At 41.0% G+C, this 21928-nt stretch overlaps 1 protein-coding gene across 1 annotated transcript in view; it reads right to left on the bottom strand.

Annotated features, from left to right (window-relative positions):
- LOC134357727 (genetic suppressor element 1-like) overlaps nt 1-21928 on the bottom strand; it is a 277583-nt gene that overhangs the window by 126841 nt on the left and 128814 nt on the right. The window contains exon 2 of the mRNA XM_063069351.1: nt 11833-12051. Coding sequence (XP_062925421.1) covers nt 11833-12051 — 219 coding nt within the window. The remainder of the gene's footprint in view (nt 1-11832; nt 12052-21928) is intronic.

The following is a 21928-nucleotide window of genomic DNA, read 5'->3' as shown; positions in this document are numbered from 1 at the left end:
TCTGAGGAGACGATGAGAATAACCTCAAAACATTTTCTCTGTCTTCCTGGTAATCTCTTGCCATGGCTGAATTTAGTGACCATAAGATATAGGAGCAGAATTAGGCCATTTAGCCCTGCAAGTCTGCTCTGCTATTCCATCATGGCTAATTCCAGATCCCACTCAACCCCATACACTGGCTCTCTCGCCATATCCTTTGATGCCCTGACTGATCAGGAAATGATCAACTTCTGCCTTAAATATACGCACAGACTGAGCCTCCACCACAGTTTATGGCAGAGCATTTCACAAAATCACTACTCTCTGGCTAAAACAATTCCTCCTTACCTCTGTTCTAAAGGGTCACCCCTCAATTTTGAGACTGTGCCCTCTAGTTCTGGATACCGCCACCATAGGAAACAACCTCTCCACATCCACCATATCTAGTCCTTTCAACACTGGGTAGGTTTCAATGAGATTCCCCCCCTCGCATTTTTCTAAATTCCAGTGAGTACAGGCCCAAAGCTGCCAAATGCTTCTCATATGTTAACCCCTTCATTCCTGGAATCATCCTCATGAACCTCCTCTGGACTCTCTCCAATGACAGCACATCCTTTCTGAGAAATAGGGCCCAAACTGTTGACAATATTGCTGCCTGACCAGTGTATTATAAAGGCTCCGCATTATCTCCTTGCTTTTATATTCTATTCCCTTTGAAATAAATGCCTACATTGCATTTGCCTTTTTTACCACAGGCTCCACCTATAAATTAATCTTTTGGGAGTCTTGCACGAGGACTTGCTCTGCACCTCTGATATCTGAACCCTCTCTATGGGTCATAGAGTAATACAGCACAAAAACAGACCCTTTAGTTCAGTGGTCCCCAATCACCGGGCCGCAAAGCAGGTGCTACCAGGCCACGAGGAAACGATATGATTTGGCGATATGAGTTAGCTGCTCCTTTCCTCATTCCCTGTCACGACCTGTTGAGCTTGAACGCACGTGAGGTCATTACCCGCATGTCATCCATGTCAGCGCGGGAAGAAGATCAACTCCTCGAGCTTGCAAATGATGGCGGGCTGAAAAGTATGTTTGACATAACATCTCTGCCGGCATTCTGGATCAAAGTCAAGGCTAAATATCCTGAGATAGCCATGAAAGCACTGAAAACATTGCTTCCATTTCCAACATATCTCTGCAATGAATGCAACGAAAACTAAACTGTGGAATAGACTGGACATAAGGAACCCCCTTCGAGTGTCGCTGTCTCCCATCACCCCTCGATAGGACCATCTTGTTGTAGGAAAACAAGCCCAGGGCTCCCACTGATTCAGCGATATTGGTGTGTTGCAATGATTTTATATGTTCATATGGGGAAAATATGTGCTGTGTGTTTAATATCCAAACGTTACTTAAAATGTTAAGATGCTATTGACTTATATAACCATATAACAATTACAGCACGGAAACAGGCCATCTCGGCCCTACTAGTCTGTGCCGAACGCTACTCTCACCTAGTCCCACTGACCTGCACTCAGCCCATAATCCTCCATTCGTTTCCTGTCCATATACCTATCCAATTTTTCTTTAAATGATAATATTGAACCTGCCTCTACCACTACTACTGGAAGTTCGTTCAACACTTACTTCAAGCTCCCGTCTTCCCCTGATAATTGACTTATCGCTATATTCATGTGAGGAAAATATGCGCTGTGTGTTTAATATTAAATTCGTTAGATAAACCCTTTTAGAAAGGAAACTGAGTGTATTAGCCATTTATCACCTATATTCCGGTCGTGATTAACACTCCCCCAACCTCCGAACAGAATCGCCAAAAGCGATTTGTAGAAAAAAATCGACACGTACATGCATGCGCACTGGTGCCCACGCAAGGCTTCATGGTCATTATAGTCTTTTTGGAGTAAACACAACGTATTTGACTGCTACTCTTGTCCGTTGGCAACCCTACCCGCAGCCCCCCACCCCGGGTCGGCCGTTCCGCAAGAATATTGTCAATAATAAACCGGTCCACAGTGCAAAAAAGGTTGGGGACCCCTGCTTTAGTCCAACTAGCCTATGCCGACACAGCATATTAACTCCTATTCCCAGTTGTCCATGTTTGGCCCATAACCCTCCAAAACTCTTCCCTCCATGTACCTATCTAAATGTCAATTAAATATTGCAATTGCACTTGCCTTGACCACTTCCTCTGGCAGCTCATTCCAGGTACTCACTACTCTCTGTGTCAAGAAACTACCTCAGTGTGAAGAAATTACCTCTCAGGTCTCTTTTAAATCTCTCTTATCCTGTATTTGTACTTTCTAGTTTTGGACTCCCCATCCCTGGGGAAAAGATTATGACCATCTACCTTATCCATCCATACCCTCGTGTTTCATAAACGTCAATGAGATGTACTCTCATTCTCTTTTACAGAATAAAGTACTGGCTTGGCCATCCTCTCCCTATAACACAAGCCATCTAATCCAGGCAGCATCCTCAAAAATCTATTCTGTACCTTCTCCAGATTGACAACATCTTTTCTATAACTGGATGAACAAAACTGTACACAATATTCCAAATGTGGTCTCACTGGAAACCTAGTCTTCCCTTCCCCACCACCACTGCAATCCCGTATCTCTTAGGTACAACCACCAATTCTTGGGTCCTCGGAGACTCCACCTTCCTCTCACCCAACGTTCCCTGAACACCCCAACACTCCCCTCTCCTCAGCCATTACCACTCCTTTTCCCCCTCTAATCCCAGTTTTCATTCATGCCAGGCTATGCCTGATGTCTTCATAATTCCTTCTGGCCTTCCCCTATCCAAAGCAGAAAGTTCTGTCTTCCTGCACGCAAACATCAGTAAGTTCCATGCCAGCAATGACACTCTTGTCTTCTGCCTGCTTTAGATCTTTTCATTGCTAACAGCCAATGAGAAATCAACTATTTTGACTTTACTACTCCACTCTCCAATTCTAACCTCACTCCTTCTGAACACACTGCTCTCTCCTCTCTATACTCTAATCCTACACACTGCTCTCTCCCTTCCATACTCTAATCCTACCCACAGGTAAGAGAGGTGCTGTAGAAGTCTGGCAGACTGACCTTTACCTTGTTGAGGCCAGGTGACAACTGTCAGACACCTCCTCTTACTTACCCATTGAACAGGGTACCACTAAGGAGCACCAGGCCAATCACCCCCACCATCAGTGACCTTGTTAACTCTGGGGATCTCCCATCCACTGCCACCAACCTCATTGTTCCCTTACCCTGCACCTCCTGTTTCTACCTCCTTCCCAAGGTCCATAAATACTGCATGTCCAGGTAGACCCATTATTTCTGCTTGTTCCTGCCCCACCAAACTTATATCTGCATAAGTTGACTCTGTTTTATCCCTCCTGGATCAGCTCCTTTCTACCTACATCCATGACACTTCATATGCTCTTGATCTTTTCAATAAGTTCATGTTCCCTGGCCTTGGTCGTCTCATTTTCATTATGATTGTCCAGTCCCTATACACCTCTATCCTGCATCAGGAAGGCCTCAAAGCTCTCCACTTCTTTTTGGACATCAGACCCAACCAATTCCCCTCTACCACCACTCCCGTCTGGCAGAATTGGTCCTCACACTCAATAGTTTTCCATTGGCTCCTCTTACTTCCTTCAAACAAAAGGTGTAGCCATGAGCACATGCATGGCTCCCAGCTATGCCTGCTTTTTTGTTGGCCACATGGAATGGTCTAAGTTTCAAGCTTACGCCAGTATCATTCCCCAACTTTTCCTATGCTACATCAACGACTGCATTGGTGCTGCTTCTTGCACCCAAGCTGAGCTTGTCGACTTCATCAACTTTGCCTCCAACTTGCACCCTGGCCTCAGGGTGGAAGTTGGAGGCAAATTTACCTGGTTCATTTCTCACACCTCTCTCCCCTTTCTCAATCTCTCAATCACTATCTTTGGATACAGTTTATCTACTGATATCTTTTATAAACCCACTGATTCTCACAGCTAATTGGAGTTTACCTCTTACCACCCTGTCACTTGCAAAAATGTCATCCCCTTTTCTCAGTTCCTCTGTCCCATTGCATCTGCTCTCAGAATGAGGCTTTTTATTTCAGTACTAATGAGATGTTCTTCTTCAAAGAAAGGGGCTCTCCTTCCTCCACCATCAATGCTGCCCTTACCAGCATCTCTTCCATTTCATGCACATCTGCCCTCACCACATTCACCTGCCACTCCACCAGGGATAGGGTTCCTTTTGTCCTCACCCACCACCTCACCAGCCTTCGCATCCAGCACATAATTCTCCATAACTTCCGCCATCTCTAGCAGGATCCCGTCACCAAGCACCTTTCCCTCCCCCTACTTGCCGCTTTCCACAGGGTTCACTCCCTACATGACTCCCTTGTCGATTTGTCCCTCTCCACTGATCTCCTTTCTGCTGCTTATCCTTGAAAATACATCTGCCACTACACCTCACTACCATTCAGGGCCCCAAACAGTCCTTCCAGCTGAGGCGACTCTTCACCTGTGAGTCTGTTGGGGTCACTTACTGTATCTGGTGCTCCCGGTGTGGCCTGCTGTATACCAGTGAGACCCAGCATAAATTGGGAGAGCACTTCACCAAGCACCTACGCTCCATCTACTAGAAAAAGCAGGATCTCCCGGTGGCCACCCATTTCTATTCTACTTTGCATTCCCATTCACATTTCGACATGTCAGTCCACGGCCTCCTCTACTGCTGCGATGAGGCCACATTCAGGTTGGAGGAGCAACACCATATATTCTGTCTGGGTAGCCTCCAACCTGATGGCATGAACATCGATTTCTTGAACTTCTGGTAATTGTACCCCACCTCCCCCCCAACACCTTTCACAGTTCCCCATTCCCATTTAGACCATAAGATATAAGAGCAGAAATAGGCCATCCAGCCCATCGAGTCTGTCTCTTTCAGTTATCTCCCTTACCTGCGCATCACCTCCCTCTAGTGCTCCTCCCCTTTCCCTTTCTTCCATGGCCTTCTGTCCCCTCCAGTCAAATTCCTCCTTCTCCAGCCCTATATCCATTTCACCAAACAACTTCTCAGCTCTTTACTTCATCCCTTCCCCTCTCCCAGTTTCACCTATCACTTACTACCTTGTACTTCTTTCTCCACCGCCCCCCAACCTTTTTATTCTGACTTCTCATATCTTTTTTTCCCAGAACTGATGAAGGGTCTCACACCAAAATGTCGACTGTTTACTCATTTCCATTGATGCTGCATGGCCTGCTGAGTTTCTGCAGCATTTTGTACGTATTACTTAGACTTCCAGCATCTGCAGATTTTCTCGTAATCTGGGCTTCACCTCAACCCCCATATGCACATGCACACTCAATTACGTACGCACTCACATATCAGAATCAGAGTTAGGTTTATTATCACCGACATATGTTGTGAAATTTGTTGTTTTGTGGCAGCAATACAGTGCAAGACATAAAAAATTACAAGCAGCTACAATTAAAAAAATTAAATAAATAGTGCAAAGGAGGAATAGCAGGCTAGTGTTCACAGATCATTCAGAAATGTGCACACATGTGCATACAAATGTTCACACATGCACCCAACCACACACAGTGACATACAGCAAACCAAACATTATCAATTAAGATGTCTCTTAATGCTGTCAATTCACCAAAGTAATACTTCATAAAGGAGGAACAGCAAATGAAAATCTCAAGAACTCCAGAAACAGCTAAAGGTCAGGCAGCAATTTTTAAACTGATAAAGTATACACTATTAGATTTGATCATGAGTATTAGATGGAAATGGTGATAAAAAGCAGCTCTTTCCTAACAGAGCACAGATAATGCTTAGTTTTGCTTTACATGTAGATTATCTGCACTTAACTGCTTCCCACCTGTTCTTATCATCAATATGCATAGCTCTGGCTGTATTCACTAGTTTAAATTGGTATGGTTGTTAAATTAAGTCACAAAATTGGTACGGAAAATACAAATTTTCAGAGAGAAATAGCCGATATTCACTGTGATCATCCTCATGGGTAGGTGCTGAGCTCAGGTCAAGACAGGAAAAGAAAATTATACAATTTTCTTTTGTTCTGATGAAAATGTGTGAAAACTATCAGCATCCACCAGTCTCTACAGATGAACATCAGAGCCTTATTTCAGTCAGAGAAATACATAGACAGCGGTGCCATGTAGCTAGCTACTAGTCTAAACTACAGGGAGGCTTACTGTTGTTGACTCTGACTAGAATCATAATTTCTTGACCAGCTCCTACTGGGAGCCAAGTGACAGAAGTCATACTCACTGGGTTCAATATTAGATAATCACTTTAGCCCAGTGATAATGTTGTATTAATTTGAAGGATTAAATGAGCAAGCTGTAAACAGAACTTTTTATACAGCCAGGGAAGATTTTCAGCCTGTAATATTCTGATAGAGTAAAAACTTGTCAGACCCATTCCCTGCCTCATTCTACATAATCCTGCATATTTTTTCTCTCAAGTGCCCTCTTGGAAGGCAACCGTATCAGAGGAAAATTTCAGCACATTTTCTCTGATATCCTTTGTACGTAACATTGCCTGGTTTGAAATTGAAATTAAGAATTATTGGCAGAATTACTGAGGAGAGACAAAATGGAGACTGGGTGACCACACACCAGAACATTCTTATTCAGTCTGTATGAGTGTGAGTTTCTAGTCAACTGTCATTTTAATTCTTTCTCTCACTCTAACCCTTAATCGGACCAGCCCTATATGCTCTTTCAACAAATTTCAATGTTAACTTAATGATAGCAGAAAGTTCAACGACTGCACATCATTTTCAACATTTCGGATTCCACAATGATCTTAATAATTTTTAATAAGTAACATTTCCAGCCTATGTATTTCTGATTTCCAGTCTTCCTTTCACATTCCTTTGAAAATTTCAAATAATCATTCTGCTTTTCACCTTAAGTAGACTCTTATTAACTTTTACTTTCACTCCTTTATCATCCAACCTCTCCTGCATACTATTAAATTCTATCCCTTGGTTCCTTCTCTGCATCTTAAAACTTGCTTCATTTCTAACTTTTCCCAATTCTGATGAAAGGTCTTTGGAAATGCTAACACTATTTTCCCCTTCACTTCTGCTGTCTGGACAGTCGGCCCTCTGTATCCGCAGGTTCCGCATCTGCGGATTCAACCAACCGTGGATCATGATAAAATAAAACCCTGTAAGTTCTCTCTCCAGCACTCGTTGTTTGAGCATGGTTCCTGACATTAGTATTACTGAGCCTCCTCCAAAGTGTCACTATTCCCTAAACAATACAGTGTAACCACTATTTACATAGCATTTACATTGTATTAGGTATTATAAGTAACCTGGAGATGATTTAAAGTATATGGAAGGATGTGCGTAGGTTATATGTAAATACTACGCCATTTTATATACGGGACTTGAGCATTCATGGAATTTGGTATCCGCGGGGGGTGGGGGGGGGGGGTGTCCCGGAACCAAACCCCTGCGGATACGGAGGGCCGACTGTAGCTGGTTACTTCTGGCATTTTCTTTATTGACTTCAGGTTTCCAGGATTGCAGTACACACAATATCTGAAGAAATGTTTATGATCAATACAGTGGATTCCAGTTAATTGGGACACATCAGGACCAGTACATCTTGATCCAATTAAGTGACTGCCCCAATAGCCTAAGTTTCATTGAAATTGGTAAAAAAAATTATTACAAAGACAAACTACCATCGAACTGAATAACAAATTATGTATTTGAATGAAATACAGAAACATTAGAACTCTACCAATACTACTGGTGATGATCTGTTGTATCTGATGATGACAGGAAACCTGTGCAGGAGAATTTTGAAAATGGAAAAGCTGTTGCACTGGGGCAACTCCACTCTCTCGACCTTAAAGGTCCAGGCCCCGTGGTACAAGTAAACATCACAAATGGGGTCTTCCCTGGTTGCAATGGATGACCATGACCCGTTCCGTGCATCGTCATGCCTTTCGCTCTCCATGTAGAATTGCAGTACTACCTTCCTGGCTGTTGCATATCACCGTAGATCTCATCCGCCCAGTCTGCCACAGCTGATTTCATGTGCTACGACATGCATGTCCCTATCTCACTGGGTATGAGATCCGCTGGCTACTCTCATCTAATTTAGCCTGCCTGTCAAAGCAGTATAGAGGGTTGACACAGGCAAACAGCTACCTGGAGCCACAGGTGAGAGTTCAGTATGGTCCAAAGGCAACATTCAAGGTGATTGTTGATACTTTCAACTTCTTTGTAGTTCCTAACGAAGTAGTGGAATTGTTTAATTTTTACTCCCGGCCATTTCTGGCATTTCCAAGACCAAATGCTTGAAACCGCAGTGAGCAAAACAGTTCTGCATTGTCTTACTGCTTATTATCAAAGTACATATACGTCACCTGAGATTCATTTCCTTGTGGGCATTCACAGTAAATACAAGAAACACAATAGAATCAATGAAAGTCCATTCTCAACAGGACAACCAATGTGCAAAAGACAACACACTGTGCAAATATGAAAAGGAAAAATAATAATAATAATAGTAGTAGTAGTAATAATAATAATAATAATAATAGTAGTAGTAGTAGTAAGACAATAATGCAGAAAATGCCAAGAGAAACCAGAAACAATCTAACACATGACAGGATCTTGCAGCAGTTTAAGTCAATCTGATTACTGACACAGGCAAAATCAAGTGGCAAACAATATTCACAAAAATATTGCTTTAAAATACAAACACATAAAAGGTGCAATACCTTACTATAAATACAAGCCTGATCCAGTTTTAAAAATAATATTACAAATAACCCATTATGACAGATAGGACAATCCATGATAACTGTCTGAATATAATATTGCAGGATAAAAAAAGCAAGGACAACTTACTTAATAGATATAGCTATTCCAAACACACATAACATACAGAAATCAATAAATGAAAAACACCAGAAATATGCTGAATTAAAAGAAGAAATTGATAGACTATGGAACATGAACAAGGTACAGATTGTCCCAGTAGTAATATCTACAACTGGTGTCATTCCAAAGTCACCATACAATAGCATTAAACAATTAGGCCTACACAGCAATATCTATGTAAATCTTCAGAAAACCACAATACTAAACACCACTAGAACAAACTGAGAGTTCCAAGCAATTGAGAAATAAGTGTGCTTGATAATGCTCATACCTCAGGTTTTACCAGCTTGAGCTGAAATAAGTAAAAATATAATAATAAATAGCTATAAATATCAAGAACATGAGATGAAGAGTCCTTGAGAGTGAACCCTTCGGTTTTGGAAGAGTTCAGTGATGGGACAAGAAAAATTATCCCCTCTGGTTCAACAGCCTGATGGTTGAGGGGTAATAACTGTTCCTGAACCTAGCAGTATGGGTCTTGAGGCTCCTGTAACTTTCAGTGTCAAAAATCATTGCTTTTTAAACACAAATATGCACAACTGACTCGATTGAAAAACTGTTTGCTCTAAGTGCTGTGTAGGGTCTAAAGATCATACAAGGGCACACAACTGACATTAGTTAGAAACTGTTTGGCAACAGTCTCATGCCCCAATTAAAGCAGCACAGTGTCCTAAATAAACAAAGGGAATCCCACTATTTTCACAATTCGTTTTTGCTAATAAGCGGCTGTCCTGATTAACCAATTGCCCAATTAATCAGAATCCACTGTATATATTTAATATCAGGTACTAATACTGCCTTGTTATTGCCTAATTTCTGTTGATTTGCTGCTGATTCTTTCACTGTGGATTATCATGTCGTCATTATTGCTTTCACCCTTTAGTAATCCTCTCTGAGTAGTCATGGTTTTCTTAAAGATAGATTTAGTGGGATTTTCAGTATAAACTGTTGATGCAAATCAGCTGTGAAAGAGACAAGTATCAACAAGCATTTCCAAACATTTTCAATTGATCCATGACATGAAGAGAAAAATTATACAGAAAGATATGGGGAGTGCAACTAAATTTATATAGTTTAAAAACAATTTGGGACAGACTTGCAGGTTGAGTTGGTGGTAAGGAAGGCAGATGTAATGCTCACATTTTTTTCAAGAGGACCACAATATAAGGCAAGGATGTAACGCTAAAGCTTTATAAGGCATTGGCCAGACTGTACTTATAGTATTGTGAGCAATTTTAAGCTCCTTATCTAAGAACAGATGTGCTGGCATTGGAGAGGGTCGAGAGGAGGTTTAAAAAGAAGAAGAAAACCTACAGCACAATACAGGCCCTTCAGCCCACAAAGTTTAGGAGAATGATTCTGGGAATTAAAGGGTTAATAAATGAGGAGTGTTTGATGGCTCTGGGCCTGTACTTAATGGAGTTTAAAAGAATGAGGGGGATCTCAATGAAACCTATTGAATATTCAAAGACCTAGATAGAGTGGATGTGGAAAGCATGTTTCCTATAGTGGGGGAGTCTAGGACCAGAGGGCACAGCCTCAGAATAATGGGAAATTCCCAGTCACAAGTTCTACCACAGTGTATTTAATATTTGAAAGGAGTTAAATTTTCCAAGGAAATGCTGAGATATGTTCCACAAATGTTCTAGAAAATCCAGCATTTTGATTACATATTACAACCTAATTTTTTAATGACAGCAACTAAAGACCTACATTCTATATTACCAATCTTATTAGATTTTTTCATTTAGACCTCTTTCTAATTCTTAGCCAGATATTAATTACACTGACTACTGTGATCTTTGCAGGAACATTCATTCCTCATTTTCTTCTCATGAATCCTTCCTTCTCATGAATGCCAATTTCATCTCTTGAGCTAGGACCTTATGTCCATCCAATTCCATAGTTCAGGTTATCCTCTTGGCTGCCTCAACTGTCTTTTCTCCTCCATTTCTTTATAACCCCACTAATTTTCTGAGCCCAATTTAGACCGTTTACATTTTCCAGACACATAGTAGGGTGATTCATCCTCATTCACTTCATGTTCCTCTGATCATCCTACAATCCAGTTTCACATCATTCAGTGGTCATTACTTTGCCAAAATTCAGTTGATTGATATCATTGAAAGTGTTTCAGTTCCATCTCAGCTATTCTCCCATTAAACTCCTGAAGTGCCACAGTTGCCATCTTTACTAAATATCTCAGAATTCTCCCATTTTCCTCTTTCCAAATCTTCCAATTTCTTACCTATATTTACTGACATAAAGCATGGAGTCCAGTTTCTGTTGCAACCCTTACCAACCCCAGGATTTGTCTAAATCCAACTCTACTTATTCCTAAAGCTCTATAGTTCTTACTGAATACTTCACATTTTCTGATTGCGGCTTTTTTCTGCATTCTCTCTAGCTCTCATGTTCTAAACTTTATGATTCATCCCCATGTATTTCTCTAGATGCACTTCTCTACATTCCTAAGTGTAAACTATCTTAGTATGTATTTTCCCTTAAAAACATTATATAAATTCAGGTTGCTATCCTGCATCAGTTAAGTTGCTTTAGCACCAACAAAAAAATCAATGTCTTTAACAATTTTATCTCTATTTTTGGAGTATTGCAAAGAAGTTGACAATTCTGTTTAATTTCATTCCAACTATGCAACTTACTCGCTTGTTACATTTGAAGAACATTAAGACCATAAGACCATAAGACAAAGGAGCAGAAGCTGGCCATTCGGCCCATCGAGCCTGCTCCGTCATATAATAAAACAAATTTTCCTGCTTGGGCAACACATAATTAGGCAATGCAGTAATTGTAGCTCATCTAGATGTCTCTATAATGCATGCAAGAATCTCTGAATTTGAAGGAGTGTAAAGTTTAATAGATTGCTACTACTGCTGACTATACCTCTTGGTTCTTCTGCTTGCTTGGCCAGTTTTCGAAGGGCTGCAGCAAAGCTAGCTGTATGACCTCCTCGGATGTTTGGTGTCCCATGACCTGTTTGATTGTCATTTCTGACAACTGGTCCATTCAGTGCGGATTCAGATAAGGGATTCACAGTTGCTGTGGTCCTCTGTGTTGCTGAGATTATACTCAGGGCAGATGACTTTGGTTCATGGCTCATTCCTGCAGACAATCACAACATAACACCCTTATTTTACATGCTAAAATTCTTCAATGAAATTTATTCAATACACTTGATCAAAACATAATTTTTTTTGCTCAGGTATTAGTCTTAACAAAGATTTCAATGTTATAGAGTAATCCTCTCATGCAGCTATGCTGAGTTTAAAACTATTCCCCTTTTACAAATCTACAGCAGATTCAAGAAATTATCCAAGCAATTGCAGAGCTGAACCAGCTGACTGGCAGACAAAGGGCATGCTTAATGCCTCATTTCTTTATTCATCTGAAGATAAGGTGCAGTCGATCATGAGGGCTCAAGCTGTAATAATTTTGGAGCACTGTGAGACTTTTTAAACTGATACCTACATTTATTTCTTGTACAAATGAAGAATCAGATTCATTTAAAATTTTCTCCTATTCTATATTTTGGTTGTATGTACATCAGGAATAAAATTTGTTCCCCTTTCACTAAGTGAAAATAGAAAGCTATCAATTCTCATCGAAAAGTTTTGGAAGTCCCAAAAGCTACAAATGTGGAAGTTTATATCTGCATTGGTAACTCGGTTATGAAATCTATCAAAATATAAACACCTGCAGATACTAAATATCTGAAATAAAAACAGAAAATGCAAGAAATACTTAGCATGTCAGACAGTGTCTATAAGAAGAGAAAAAGAAATAATGAATCTGCACTCTTCCCGATAAGTAGTGCACTTTCAAAGATTAGATGTTCCCTTCTTATCTCCTGAGTCCAATATTCAAGCTATTATTGCAACCTTGATTTAATGCACTATTAACCTGCTGAAGGTAGAAGAGATTGGAATTACAAGTTACTTTTCAATTTTCTTATAATTCCTATTTTCACTCACCTAAAATCAAGTATTGTACTTTTTTTTGCACCATACACAAAATACTGGATGAACTGTTATCAATGTACCTGACTGGACAATTATTGAACTTGTTCAACGTATTTTAAAACCAGAAACTGAGCCCATTGCATTTGTATTTTAAACAATTTCAGTATCATCATCATCAGGTGCCATGTCCAGTTTGAGCTTTGACTGCCATGGCCCACACACTCCTGTTTCGGGTCAAGTGGATCAATTCATTGGTATTCATTTCCAGTTCTCTGGCTGCTGTCCCCATTCAGTATACATTACTGTAAATTTTACAGACAGATTCAGAACTATTCAATACAGCTTCCTCAGATGATCACATTGTTGACTCTAAGATTGTATATCTTTTATTAATATTAAATTTTATGTCTGGTTACACTTCTGCCAACTTTTCCCACTATGGATAGCTGTTAGAAGCACTTAAGTGGGCTTCTCTTGATAGAAGTGGTCACAACGGCAAACACAACCTTCTTGCCAATATATAAAAAACTTGTAGCCTAATTTTAAAATAAGACTCAACTGCATTTCCTAAACATTGGCATTTAATTACGATTGCAAACTCAGACATGCTCATTCCTACCTGAAGAAGTCATTAGACATTACAATGCCACAAAAGATGAACAAGCGATTTGATAATTATTCTATTACACTGTCACATTGGAAATTGTTCTAGTTTAACATTCTTAGAAAAGCCAGTAGCTAAACCTCTAGTAACAAAACACAAAAATACTGAAGGAACTCCAGTATCTGCAGAATCCCTTGTATATGTGAGTTAAACCTCTAATTTTCCACCCCAATACCCAAATCTCACCCCCAGTTCTGGGAAAAAGCATGTGTTGAGTTTCTTATTCTATGAGTAATTCTGCCCTTTGAAGGAAGGTGAACAGAACTAATTAAAATCTCTGTTCACAAGCATTCTGAAGAACATAGATCTAAGTGAACAAGAAACAAAAGTGAAAATTGAAATCAATAAAAAAAGAAATAAGTAAGTAATTTCAAAAATATTTAGTCTCCAGTTGTCTAACATAGTAATAGTTAAACCGTCTGCTTTGGAATCTTATGGGGTTACAATAATCTTCATGTTACAACATATAATAGTGTAGCTTTTATAATAACCCTATATTAATCCTAACTGTGACTCAGAGCAATACGCTTCCATACTTACTGATAAATGTTGCTACATAAAAGTAACCTCTGATCTTCAATGTATGAAAAATGGAAACTTGTATGAATAAGTTAAATAATCAGGTGTGCTCCCTGGTTGTAAGCTTGATCTAGAAAATCAAACTTCTGTCAATCTCATTCTGCTTTAAGCACATCTTTCAATGATTGAGGAATAAATGCCTTCAACGCCTACTGGTGTAACAGAATAAAACAGAACTTCAAAAGAATTGAATGAGTGAAACTCATAGAAATACAATTTTAATTAAGAAATACAATGACTTTTGGGAAATGAAAACATACTGTTGGAAACACTCACCAGGACTGGAGGCATATGCAGAATAAGTTCCTTATTTCCTTCTGATGTAGAAGGAAGCCACTTGGCTCATTGATTCTATGCCAACTCTCAGAGCAGTTCCACTCCCCTACTTATTTCCTTGCACCCTTTTCTCTCTCACATGTCCATTAATATCCACCTGATTCATACACCAGCCATCTGAGCTAGGAATAATTTAAATAGCTTATTAACCTAACAGGCAGCAAAACTTTGAGATTTCCTTGTGTCATATTCCTGAGTTGGGTTTTTCATGCTTCCATTCCCTATTGCTATGCTTCAAGCTAATTTTTTTTAATCGTGTTAACACATTGTCTTAAAATACACGGTATCATTGACATCCATCCTGGCCTTTCCTCAAGGGCTCAATAAATTCCATTGGAGGAATGTCAATTATAAACTTCCCCTCTGCAGATGCCGACTGACCTACTGAACATTTCCAGAATTTTTTGCTTTAGATTAATTTAAGTCCTTTTCAAACAACAAATTAAATAGTGAGAGGCTACCTTTTCAATATTAGAATTTGACCGTAAATGCAGCCACTACATTTTGGCGCTTTAATTGCTCATTCTTGATTACAACAGAAGGCGATCACTGGCTGGTCCTTGTATTGATAAAACAATAGATCGCAGGATATTCAACCAGTAGTTTAATTTCTCTGCCAGTCAGATAAATACTTGCCAATAGAATTTCTGTAATAGTACAATGACATCTTAATTCTCCATCAGTACTATAGGCATTCTATCAAGAAATATTTCACAACCATCCCTCCTGTTAAGATTTATTCAATCTAGTCATTATACCAACTTGATTTAGATCAGAATAATTATCAGTTAATTGGTGGCAATTATTTTTGAATACACCGTGACAAGAATCATTTATTGCAGCAACATCATTCAAATGCATTATTACTGCTTTATTAATAAAAATTAGAGTTGTTTTAGGTAGAAATGAGGAAGCACTTTTTAAGCAAAACATTGTGGAAACACAGCAAATATTAAATGTACCTTATCTTTTGAGATTTATTGATAAAGAAAAACTAGTCTGGTTATCATGGTGAAGTGAACTTCCAGTACCAGATCAAATTGTGTACTTGAGTCTTTATGAAATGGCTTAAATTTACAATCTTCTAACTCAGAGCCAGTATGTCAATATTATGCAAACACTAATGAATTTCAATAAAGTACTGAAGATAAAAATTTGGGAATTCCTTGGTCCAGACCTCATTTGGCAGAGAAGAATATGGTGAGACTGTCCCTGCATATTTTTGTTCAAAATGGTGCTGTAAATGGGGACTGGATTCATGCAGTATTTGAAGAGAGGATTAGTATGATGGAATCAGCTACCAGAATTCCTGCCCTTCTATTCAATTATTTGCTCTTAATTGAATTCCTATTCAATTAATGCTCTTAATTAAGCATATTTGCTTTCAAAAACCAGATTGTGAAGAATATTTTTTGAAGGTTCATCATTTAAGAGATATTATCAATGTTTACTAAAAAGTCAAAAACAGTAAAACTAAGGGTTTGGAGTACTAATCAACAGAATGTTTGACATTTTAATCCTCAGCACATTGAGAAGTTGAACAAAGCAATATGGTGATGTGGTAACACAGGTTTTAATATTACGTAGGAGTAGAAAAGTTCAGTATCATGTTGTTATCTAAATGAATTGAACGATACACCTACTATGTGTAGGCGAAGTGCATGGAAAAAGGACAAACAGTTATTTTCAGTTGCTCAGTTATGTATTTTTAATTGTGGAATAAATTTGCTGTTACTGGAAAGGATTGCAGGCAGCATATATTGCAGAATTCGGAGCATATCTGTTAATGTTATTGGCCATTCCAATCATCAACATAAAACATTTTTTTAAAACTGCAGATGCTAGAAATCTGACCTGATCTGCAGAGTTTTTAAAACATTTTCTGTTTTTACCAAAATTACAAACATACCTAATTTGAAGGTGTTACTCAACTGGCTGATCTACTGATGTAACATTTTTATGCTCTCACCTTTTGAGTTTAATGACATAAAAATTATTAGTTTTATTTTCATGGTAAAGGGCATTTTATCTGAAACAGTGTCCACACTTTTAATTCAATGAATTCATTTTCACAATTTGAAGGATCTGTATTTTAAAGTGAGAGGAAATCATCAATTATTCACACAAGCTATATAACACTTACAGCCAGTGACAATTTACAGGGGTACTGGAATTTACTTGAAGGATTTACTTAATGTTGTACCAGGAGAAGGGCCCACAGAATGCACAGAATAAATGAAAGAGCTACATCATTTATCTTTGCCTGAAAAGCCAATGGGTTTATACAGTACATGACAATCCGCTATTTAAGTATCCTTACATTATGGGCAGTTTTAAGGGGTGCCACGGTAGCATAGCAGTTAACACAATATTATACAGCTCGGGGCAGCAGAGTTTGGAGTTCAAATCAAATGCTGTCTTTAAGGAGCTTGTATGTTCGCCTCATAACCGTGTGTATTTCCTCTGGGTGCAGCTGTTTCTTCCCACAGTCCAAATATGTACCGGTTAACTAGTCATTGTAAATTGTCCTGTGATTAAGCTAGTGTTAAATAGGTGGGTTGCTGAGCAATGCAGCTCAGTTGGGCCAGAAGGACCTGTTCTGTGGTGTATCTCTAAATAAATAAGATGACCTTTTCTGAGAAAAAACACTGCTGGTCAGTAACTCAAAGCAATGCAGGCTTTCCCAAAGGGCTAAAGGCTAAACCACATGTGCATCATATTATTCTTTACAGGCACCTATCAGGCAATCTCCTGCCAGAAATGTGTGGTTGTAACACTGGTTGGTTTCTGTGGACCCCTTCCAACAAAGAACATGCCTTCTGTGAACACTGCTCTCCACCAGCTATAACTAGATCCTATCGAAGCATTAGGGACACTCTCCCTCCCTTTTCCCATCACTGCAGGAGTTCTCTACAACAAGTAAGTGCACGACCAACTGTTAGCAGCTTCAAGACCTTGCAACAGATCCATATAACAGTACAAATTGAGACAGACAGAACATTATACAGGCAAACCCAACTGAGAGGTCCAATTTTTAAACTTCACCATTAAAGACTGTGGTCTTTCTGGGAGTTTTGAAAATAGTGCTGGTGTGATGTAGAAGTCTGTTATAATAGCTTCTGACTACCTCACAGCTCTAGTGATAAGGATTCAATCCTGACCACCGTGCCATCAACATGGAAACTGCACATTCTCTCTTTGACTATGTGCACTTCTTACAGGTTCTCCCTCTTCCCACTACATCTTGAAGACATGTGGGTTAGTATGTTTTTAGCTACTGGAAATTATTCCAAGGTAGGAAGCTTCTTCCATTGTGTCCTTTAAGAACTGCAAGCAGATCAGTGTGTGTGGGGGGGCATGTTGCTAGAACTTGTTGTAGGGAAATTAATTGGGAAAGGGATTGATAATATTATTATAAGAGCTTACTTGGAATTGTTGGGATAAAGGTCTTCCTTCTATGGCAGAAGGAAATATGAAAGGAAATGAAGCAAGTTAAATATGCAGTTTGGTACTGGCACAGATGTATACTTTGGACGTTTGGTTCCAATGACTTCATTAAAACTGAATTTCACAATTTGAAACACTTTGCATATTTGGCGTATAAGAACACACGCAATATGAATAAGACGAGGCCATCTAAACCTTTGAGCTGGCACCACTACGCATCAACATCATGGTTGATCTTCCACCTCACCATCTTCATAACCCTATGGAAATCTATTGATAATGTGTTTCGAATGAATACAATGATAGAATTTCCACAGGCCTGCATGTTAAAGAATTCCAAAGTTTCACTATTTCTCCTTATGACAGTCTGAAATTGCCTAGCCTTATTTTGGAACTGGGCCTCCTGATCCCTGAAACTTCAGCCAGGAAAAGTATCCACCTTGCAGTTAGCCTCTTAAGCACGTTCTGAATTTTGCGTGTTTTGATGAAGTATTCTTTCATTCATCTAAATCCCGACAAATATGTCTACTCAATTTCTCATGTAGTAAATGTGCCATTCCTGGAACCAGTCTAGTTAATCTTTGCTGAATTCCCTCTCTATGGCAAGTTAGGAAACCAAAACTATACATGATACTGCAAGTACAAGGAAATCTGCAGATGCTGGAATTTCAAGCAACACACATAAAAGTTGCTGGTGAATGCAGCAGGCCAGGCAGCATCTCTAGGAAGACGTACAGTCAATGTTTCGGGCGGAGACCCTTTGTCAGGACTAACTGAAAGAAGAGCTAGTAAGAGATTTGAAAGTGGGAGGGGGAGGGGGAGATCCGAAATGATAGGAGAAGACAGGAGGGGGAGGGATGGAGCCAAGAGCTAGACAGTTGATTGGCAAAAGGGATATGAGAGGATCATGGGACAGGAGGCCTAGGGAGAAAGACAAAGGTGGGGGGAAACCCAGAGGATGGGCAAGGGGTATAGTGAGAGGGACAGAGGAAGAAAAAGGAGAGAAAGAAAAAGAATGTGTATATATAAATAAATAACGGATGGAGTACGAGGGGGAGGTGGGGCATTAGCAGAAGTTTGAGAAGTCAATGTTCATGCCATCAGGTTGGAGACTGCCCAGACAGAATATAAGGTGTTGTTCCTCCAAACTGAGTGTGGCTTTTTCTTTACAGTAGAGGAGGCCATGGATAGACATATCAGAATGAGAATGGGACGTGGAATTAAAATCTGTGGCCACTGGGAGATCTTGCTTTCTCTGGCAGACAGAGCGTAGGTGTTCAGTGAAACGATCTCCCAGTCTGCGTCAGGTCTCGCCAATGTATAGAAGGCCACATCGGGAGCACCAGACGCAGTATATCACCCCAGCCAACTCACAGGTGAAGTGTCGCCTCACCTGGAAGGACTGTCTGGGGCCCTGAATGGTAGTGAGGGAGGAAGTGTAAGGGCATGTGTAGCACTTGTTCCGCTTACAAGGATAAGTGCCAGGAGGGAGATCGGTGGGGAGGGTTGGGGGGGACAAATGGACAAGGGAGTCGCATAGGAAGCGATCCCTGCGGAAAGCAGGGAGGGGAGGGAAAGAATTGCTTGGTGGTGGGATCTTGTTGGAGGTGGCGGAAGTTACGGAGAATTATACATTGGACCCAGAGGCTGGTGGGGTGGTAGGTGAGGACCGGGGAACCCTATTCCTAGTGGGGTGGTGGGAGAATGGAGTAAGAGCAGATGTGCGTGAAATGGGGGAGATGCGTTTGAAAACAGAGTTGATGGTGGAGGAAGGGAAGCCCCTTTCTTTAAAAAAGGAGGACATCTCCTTTGTCCTGGAATGAAAAGCCTCATCCTGAGAGCAGATGCGGCGGAGACGGAGGAATTGCGAGAAGGGGATGGCATTTTTGCAAGAGACAGTGTGAGAAGAGGAATAGTCCAGATAGCTGTGAGAGTCAGTAGGCTTATAGTAAACATCAGTAGATAAGCTGTCTCCAGAAATAGAGACAGAAAGATCTAGAAAGGGGAGGGAGGTGTCGGAAATGGACCAGGTAAACTTGAGGGCAGGGTGAAAATTGGAGGCAAAGTTAATGAAGTCAACGAGCTCAGCATGCGTGCAGGAAGCAGCGCCAATGCAGTCGTCGATGTAGCGAAGGAAAAGTGGGGGACAGATACCAGAATAGGTTTGGAACATAGATTGTTCCACAAAGCCAACAAAAAGGCAGGTATAGCTGGGACTCATACGGATGCCCATGGCTACACCTTTAGTTTGGAGGAAGTGGGAGGAGCCAAAGGAGAAATTATTAAGAGTAAGGACTAATTCCGCTAGACGGAGCAGAGTGGTGGTAGAGGGGAACTGGTTAGGTCTGGAATCCAAAAAGAAGCGGAGATCTTTGAAACCTTCCTGATGGGAGATGGAAGTATATAGGGACTGGACATCCATGGTGAAAATAAAGCGGTGGGGGCCAGGGAACTTAAAATCATCGAAAAGTTTCAGAGCGTGAGAAGTGTCACGAATATAGGTAGGAAGGGATTGAACGGGGGGAGGGGGATAAAACAGTGTCGAGGTATGCAGAAATGAGTTTGGTGGGGCAGAAGCAAGCTGAGACAATGGGTCTACCTGGACAGGCAGGTTTGTGGATCTTGGGTAGGAGGTAGAAACGGGAATTGCTGGGTGTGGGAACTATAAGGTTGGTAGCAGTGGATGGGAGATCCCCTGAGCGGATAAAGTCGGTGATGGTGTGGGAGACAATGGCCTGGTTCTTCTTGGTGGGGTCATGATCGAGGGGTAAATAAGAGGAGGTATCTGTGAGTTGTCGCTGTGCCTCAGCAAGGTAGAGGTCAGTGTGCCAGACTACAACAGCACCTCCCTTATAGTAAGGTTAGGATTAGTGTGGAGGGAATAGAGAGCAGAGCGTTCGGAAGGAGTGAGCTTGGAATGGGAACAAGGTACGGTGAAGTCGAGACGGTGATGTCCCATCGGTAGTTAGCAATAAAAAGATCCAGAGCAGGCAGAAGACCAGAGCAGGGTGTCCATGAAGAGGAGGAGGGTTGAAGACGGGAGAAAAGGTCATCGGTGGGGGTGGGAGAGTTCTTGCCGAAGAAGTAGGCTCGAAGACGGAGCCGGCGGAAGAAGAGCTCAGCGTCATGGCGAACGCGGAACTCGCTGAGGTGTGGGCGAAGGGGGACAAAGGTGAGGCCCTTACTGAGGACAGAGCATTCTGCCTCAGACAGTTGAAGCTTGGAGGGGTTGGTAAAGACCTGGCACAGAGAGAGCTGGGATTAGAGGGTTGAGCGGGAGGGAGGCTGGTGGTGTCAGTGGAGAGGGGAGGTTTGGGGTGAGAGAAAGAAGGAACCTCCGAGGGCCCAGGAGTAGCTGATGGAATGTGAGGGAGATGGGGTTGCAGAGTGGTGGTGGGGGAAGGGGAAACGGGACTCACAATAGCAGCACATAAAGACCTCCGCATCTGCTCTCAGGAAGAGGCTTTTCATTCCAGGATGAAGGAGATGTCCTCCTTTTTTTTAAAGAAAGGGGCTTCCCTTCCTCCACCATCAACTCTGCTCTCAAACGCATCTCCCCCATTTCACGCACATCTGCTCTCACTCCATCCTTCCGCCACCCCACTAGGAATAGGGTTCCCCTTGTCCTGACCTACCATCCCTCCAGCCTCCAGGTACAACATATGACATCACACAAACCAATCTTCCGTCCTTGGACTCACTTTACACTGCACGCTGTTGGAGCAGTGCTGCCAGGATAATCAAGGACACGACCCACCCAGCCAACACACTTTTTGTCCTTCTTCCCTCCGGGAGAAGGCTCAGGAGATTGAAGACTCATATGGCCAGATTTGGGAACAGCTTCTTTCCAACTGTGATAAGACTGCTGAACGGATCCTGACCCGGATCTGGGCCATACCCTCCAAATATCCGGTCCTGCATCTCGGTTTTTTTGCACTACCTTACTTCCCATTTTTCTATTTATGATTTATAATTTAATTTTTTAATATTTACT

Source organism: Mobula hypostoma, chromosome 17 (genome assembly GCF_963921235.1).
Source record: "Mobula hypostoma chromosome 17, sMobHyp1.1, whole genome shotgun sequence".
In the NCBI taxonomy this organism is placed as follows: Eukaryota; Metazoa; Chordata; class Chondrichthyes; order Myliobatiformes; family Myliobatidae; genus Mobula; species Mobula hypostoma.
The sequence above is the reverse complement of the archived record's forward strand: the minus strand, read 5'-3'. Positions and strand labels throughout refer to the sequence as shown.